General features: G+C 36.8%; 1 protein-coding gene across 1 annotated transcript; it reads right to left on the bottom strand.

The window, feature by feature from the left end:
- Window positions 1-664: 664 nt before the first annotated feature.
- On the bottom strand, window positions 665-3425 carry LOC111435588 (RAP domain-containing protein, chloroplastic). The gene is made up of 3 exons (XM_023072995.1): window positions 1384-3425; window positions 1196-1278; window positions 665-910 (listed from the first exon to the last, which is right to left on the bottom strand). Exons 1-3 carry the CDS (start codon window positions 3224-3226, stop codon window positions 839-841), a joined length of 1998 nt encoding a protein of 665 aa, XP_022928763.1. The 5' UTR covers window positions 3227-3425; the 3' UTR covers window positions 665-838.
- Between the last annotated feature and the right edge of the window lie 2715 nt (window positions 3426-6140).

Below are 6140 nucleotides of genomic sequence, written 5' to 3'. Positions count from 1 at the left end.
AATAAAAAAAAAAAAAAAAAAAAAAAAGAAAGAAAGAAGGGAGACAAATGATATGGGAATGTAGTGGAGAATGGAAAAGAGAGATGATTTGAGAGAGAGAGAGAGAGAGAAAGAGAGAGAGGGTGCATGAATGAATGAATGAAAGAAAATGCGATATGGGAAAAGTAGTTTTGTGGAGAACGCCCACGGTTTTTGTTCTCAAATAATTTGGGAAGAAAGAGAAAAACATTTAATGAAGGTAGGAGGAGGAGGACAGCAGCCGTGTCATTATTACTTACGCCAACGCCAACGCCAACCCACCCCAACCCAACCCAACCCAACCCTTTGAGCTTACGTCCCAATTTTGGTTCCATTTTCTATTTGCCTTTCCTTTCCAAGACATCCCCTCTTTTTCTTCTTTCCTAATATACCTTTGGACGCCCTCCACACGCATTTGCCTTTCGTAACATTCATTCATCTTCTTTCTATCAGCCATTGTGTCCAAGATTTTATAAGCCTCTCTCTATTGTGCAAAGCTCCTAACATTTTTTCTTACCTAACATGCACAAGATCTAATCTAACTTAACTAACGTATTGGAGGGCCAATTAAGGGTCAACACCCTTAAAATCACGATGCCTATTCCCATCGCTTCTCGTATTGGAGGAAATATACACAAATTGGTAATGTTCTCATAATCACATCCATCCCCATCAACAACATTAAAAAAACTCATCCAAAGCAGCTCAATGATTATCATGGGTTGGTTGATTGTATGTGGATTTACTTCACAAATGCAAACAGTTGATACAGCAACATACATTTCCCGTCGATAAGGGCTATTCGTCATTCATGCTACCTTTAATCTAAGCGATCTTTGAGGATTTCTCGTAGATAGTATAGTTGCTCATCCTCACCTTGTAGTTCCTCCCACTACAGGAAAAAAAAAAAAAAAACGCCATTGTATACATTAGAGAGCTTCAGACCCTTCCTTTGAAAAAGAAAACAGATTAGGAAAAGAAACATGTTTTTCCATTTATGAAAATTGACTTCACAAGTATGCTACCATACCATGACTAGAATTGACCACTAGATCGGGCAGTTATGGAAATTTGAAAGTCATGCTTATAAACACATTGAGACACTTGAAGGATTCAACAATTCAGAGCAACACTCAACAAATAATTCATATTCAATATACAAGATTGCAACACAGACCTCCTGGTGAGACAATGATACCACGTTCCAGCCTGCAGCAGTTATGTAACGACGTTTCAGCACGGTGTGTCCCAAAGGTATCCCTGTAGAATAGTAGAAGCAGCTTACTTTTATTGGTTTGGTTTCTAAAAGGCATATTAACCAGGCTTACAAGACTTTGTATTGCTAAAGATTTACAGAAACCTAACCTGTGTTTCTAGAGAAATGGGTTGGACCATCAATCTCCAAAGCAACCTTCTTATCTACTATAACGGCGTCTAAAGTGTAACCATCAAATACATATTCCCTGATCCACTCATGACCTGTGCTAACAAGAAGACGGGATACTTCTTTCTGAAATGATGAAGTCGTTTTCTGATTGAACCTCTTAGTTTTCCCAGCAAGACTGGCTTTCTCTTCGAGATCGGAGCTTAAAGATAACCGAAGATGCGAATATTCCCGCTTCAAGCAGTGATTCACAAGATATAGTTGAGAAGCAAACATGATATCATTCCTATGCTGCTCTGAAATATTTTCCTTCTCAAAGTAGCCTATGGTTCTCCAAATGTGGGAAAAGAAACTGCGGTCCATTTGCCCCAATACAGCATAAGACCAAGCTATATTTCCTAACTGATTCCGATTAAATTTGAGCACTGGAGAGCCTGATGCTCCATCTAATTCAAGATCACTAATGACACCAACAGTGCTTTCTTGATTACTATTCAATGTTCCTTCACTCAGGTAGCATGTAAATTGACTTGCATCACTATAAACGTTGTCTAAAGATTCCAGCAAAAGGTCAGCAGATTCATTTAAAGAGGCAAAAGCCCACAATACCTGAGCTAGTTCCTGTTCTTGAAATGTATGGACTATATGTGATGCTCTTTTTGCTAATTCCGAGAAGAGATCAGAAGCAGAATGTTGCATTGAAGCAAATGCTCCAGCAATGTTAGCAACATTCTGAGAATTCAACTCCTCTATCTTGGTCAAGGTAACTTTTGCAACTCTATCCATCTCTGACAGAAAAAGTTGATCGCCTCCAATCTTGGACATTGCCCAAGTAATGTTGGAGATGCCTTGCGCCGAGCACTCTGGCAATGCCATCATGGCAATACCAATCAGCATCGACATTTCTCTTCGACGAGCGAAAGCTAACCTGTATGATTTCAACATCGAATTTTTTTCCATATTCTTAGCAATCCTATGAAGTGCTGTGGCAATGTTCAAAGGAGACAAAGGAGAAGGACTCAATCCTTTCCGAACAGCAAGGATCATATCAGAAATAAGCTCTAATACTTCATCTGCGGTCTGTGCTTCTATAATTGCTCTGTTCAAATTGACTTCCTTTTTACGATCCGAAGGCCCCGAGTATTGGGACAATGTTTGAATAAAATCCTCCATTGTCTTCTCCTTCCTTTGTTCAAACATCCCACCACCCATTATGCTCACACTCTTACTCAAATGGTTAGCGTCATTAATACTTAAACTATCCAACAAATCCAAATCCAAATCCAAATCCTCATCTGAATCAGACTCCAGTTCTTCCTCAAAGACATTCTTATTCTTATTAACCCCATTAGCCTTGCTTCCCGAAATCTTCTTCTTCTTCTTCTTTCTTTTCTTCTTCACAGAAAACAAATCTTCCTCAGAAGAAATGAAGCCTCTTGCCTCAATGGCTCTAAGAGAGGCCTTCCTAGCCCTCAAGCACCAATCCATGCCCTCATCGTCATCAAGAAGCTTCGATTTCATTTGTTTTTTCTTCTTCTTCGGTGGTTGAAACCCCAACGGATCAAGCTCTTCAAGCAATTCCACTTCCCACTCCATATTGTCACTGTTACCTCTAAAACCCCCATTTTCGCTGTCAAACTTAATACTGGTGGAGCTGCTGACGGCAGGGCCATCCGAGTTTACACAATTTCTTTGAATATGGCTTACATTAAGTTTTCGCGTCAAAACTCCAGATGCTAATTTAATAGCCGGACGTGTTTTGCGAGAGAAAACAGAAGAATTTGAGAAACCAAGGGCAGGAAATGTACCCAACAACACTTCCATATCCAATTTCTTATACACTGTTTCGTAAGGCAAAATCGTGAATTAAGTGAGAATTGCAGAAATGTTAGTATCTTAGAAATGGCAACATACCTATCGGAGACCGGACGTGCCGCTCCTTGAGATGAACAAGTACAGTGTTGCCAAGGCCCCAACCCGACGCCATCCTAATTATCATCCGGTCAAGTGATTTTCTTCCGAATATTTGTAAATTCATTATTACCAAAAAAAAAAATAATAATAATAATAAATAAAAAAAAATGTTCGAATTTAATACTTTTTATTTTATAATAATCTTAACGGGAAGAAAACAAATACATTCATTTGAAGTAAGTACTTATTTAATTTCATATACTCTTCATCATAAGCTCTATATAATACTAGATTTGACAAAGTTAGAGATCCTTCTAGAATTCTTGCAAAACATTCACAGAGAAAACTAACTTAACAGATTGATTTCAACAAAGAGCTGGTTAAAAGATGAATGACTCCTATATTGAACTTGAAATCTATGATGATCTCTCTTAGATATCAAGACGACTCACTCCAGAATTAGCTTGATCATGACTAATCCAATGAATCGATTTTTAATATCAAACCTAAAGCAAGGTTTGAAAGAAATATAAGGTTTTTGTATTCCACCATGATTTCAAAATTGAATATTACATATCATACCTGTCCACAAGATAATCCTAACGTAATAAAATTCAACCAAAATTACTAATAAATGCTATTCATTCATAAATTGTTAATTAGTAGTTCAACTACAAAGCTAAGTCTTCTCATCACTTTTCAACGTGAACCTCTCTATTATTTTTTTGATTTTGATACTTAATCATTCCCCTCCCTAAAAAACACCATACTCTCCACTCCAACCAATTTAAAAAAATTGGGGTCTAAAATTTCCATTCGAAGGAATATAATATTTAAAAAATTGTTCTTTTTAAAAAAATTTAAACATTCCAATAATATATATATTACCGTGTTCATTGCAGTGAGATGAAAAATATAATCTCGGTTTCTAGCCAGATTGATTTTAAATATAATTTGTGTTTCTAGCCATGTTAGCTCCGAGGTAAATAAACTTTTCTATATTGAATTAAAAAAAAAAAAAAGTAAAAAAGAAATAATGTTTTGGGTTAAAAATTGTCCATAATTAGGAAGGGAAGAGGCAACAAACTTATAGAAAAAGAAGGGGGAAGAAAAGGTATATAAATGAATAAGAAACCCCATAATCAGGGCTCTCTTCTCAGGTTTCCCTCTCTGCTCTTCTCTTACCTCTTACAAGGCCATATATATATATATATATATATATATATAGAGGGAGAGAGAGAGAGAGAAGACAAACCCTGGCGATGGAAGGGGTCCACCGTCGTCCAAGCAAGGGCGGTGGACGGAGCCTAGAAGTGATAGACGTGAGAAAACTGAGCGAAAACCAGGTGCATCTAAGCCAATCACGACGTCCGGCGGCGATGGATCCGTCGGCGGTGAAGCCACGCGTGGTGAAGACAGGGGAAGGGTCAAGAGGAGGTTCAGGGAATTCATGGTGGAAGAACCCGGAAATGAAGAGGCAACGACGTGTGGCGAAGTACAAGTTGTATACAGTGGAAGGGAGGGTAAAGGATTCCATAAAGAAAGGGATGAGATGGTTCAAAACCAGGTGTAGCAGAATCGTGTATGGATTTTAAAAACAATTCATTCAACCAAATTCATTCATCATGTTTTCTATTTTGTAACCCCAAAATTCTTCATCAACACTCATGGCCCTTTTCTTCTCCTCTTTTTCAATGGAATGGTTTTCAAACATACCACACATTTCCTGCATCTCATTTCTGTCCTTTTGCTTATTTTTGTGGCTTCTTCTGCAAATTTCACTTTATTTTTTACCTCATTCTTCTAATAATTTTTTTAAAAAATTTTAATTTTAATAATTTTCAAAATAAATAAATATATATTAAGTTATTTTTGTGGAGTTTATATACTTCGGGATTTGGTAGAATAACTTAATATATAATTTGAGGGGGGAGAGCCCCACATATTAATTTATGGAAACATCGTCAGCTTATAAATAAGCAATGTACCTCTATTGATATAAGACACTTTTGGGAGCAACCCGAAAGTAAAGACATGAGAACTTATATTCAAATTGACAATATGATACTATTGTGGAGAGTCGTGATTCCTATCCGTTTATATATGTATCTATGTATATAGAATTTTAAAGCTAATAGAAGGGAATTCCTTGTAAATTCTTTATTTTATGTGGTAATTTGATTTGTTAGAACTTGTATCAATGGAGTCGTGTGCTCTCGATTGGAGCTTGTTTCAAACAACTTTTCTTTATTATCATTAATAGTCCATATTTTGTTCGTCTTTGGTAAAGTAAGCTATAACATATTCGTTTCTCCGTTGCAAATACGAATATACGAATATCACTTTCTTAGGCAATGCCAACATCGTGTCTAAAGGGTTCAATCATTCAAAGTACTTCTTTCTTAGGCAATGCCAACATCGTGTCTAAAGGGTTCAATCATTCAAAGTACTTACTAAAAGTCACTTTCTTAGGCAATGCCAACATCGTGTCTAATCGGTTCAATCGTTCAAAATACTTACTAAGAGTCTTAAAAAAGAAGCTGTGTTAAAGGATTATTGAGAGAAAGTGGAGTTGACTTATTAATTAATTGATCGTGAGCCGTATTAGGAAGCCCTCAAAATAGACCATATATTAGGTGAGACCAGTAATTCTAAACAGGAAGCCGGGGAGGATAGGACGGCCGTGGGACCGAGAGAGAGAGAGAGAGAGAGAGAGAGAGAGAAGGGCCCTTGAAAAAGTCGAGTCAAGTCTTTGAAGCTTAAAAAATGGTCTTGTTTTATACAGAAACTCGAAGTTTTTTTTTTTTTTTTTTTTTTTTTTTTT

This window comes from Cucurbita moschata, unplaced genomic scaffold, assembly GCF_002738365.1.
Source record: "Cucurbita moschata cultivar Rifu unplaced genomic scaffold, Cmos_1.0 Cmo_Scf00050, whole genome shotgun sequence".
Classification (NCBI taxonomy): domain Eukaryota; kingdom Viridiplantae; phylum Streptophyta; class Magnoliopsida; order Cucurbitales; family Cucurbitaceae; genus Cucurbita; species Cucurbita moschata.
The sequence above is the reverse complement of the archived record's forward strand: the minus strand, read 5'-3'. Positions and strand labels throughout refer to the sequence as shown.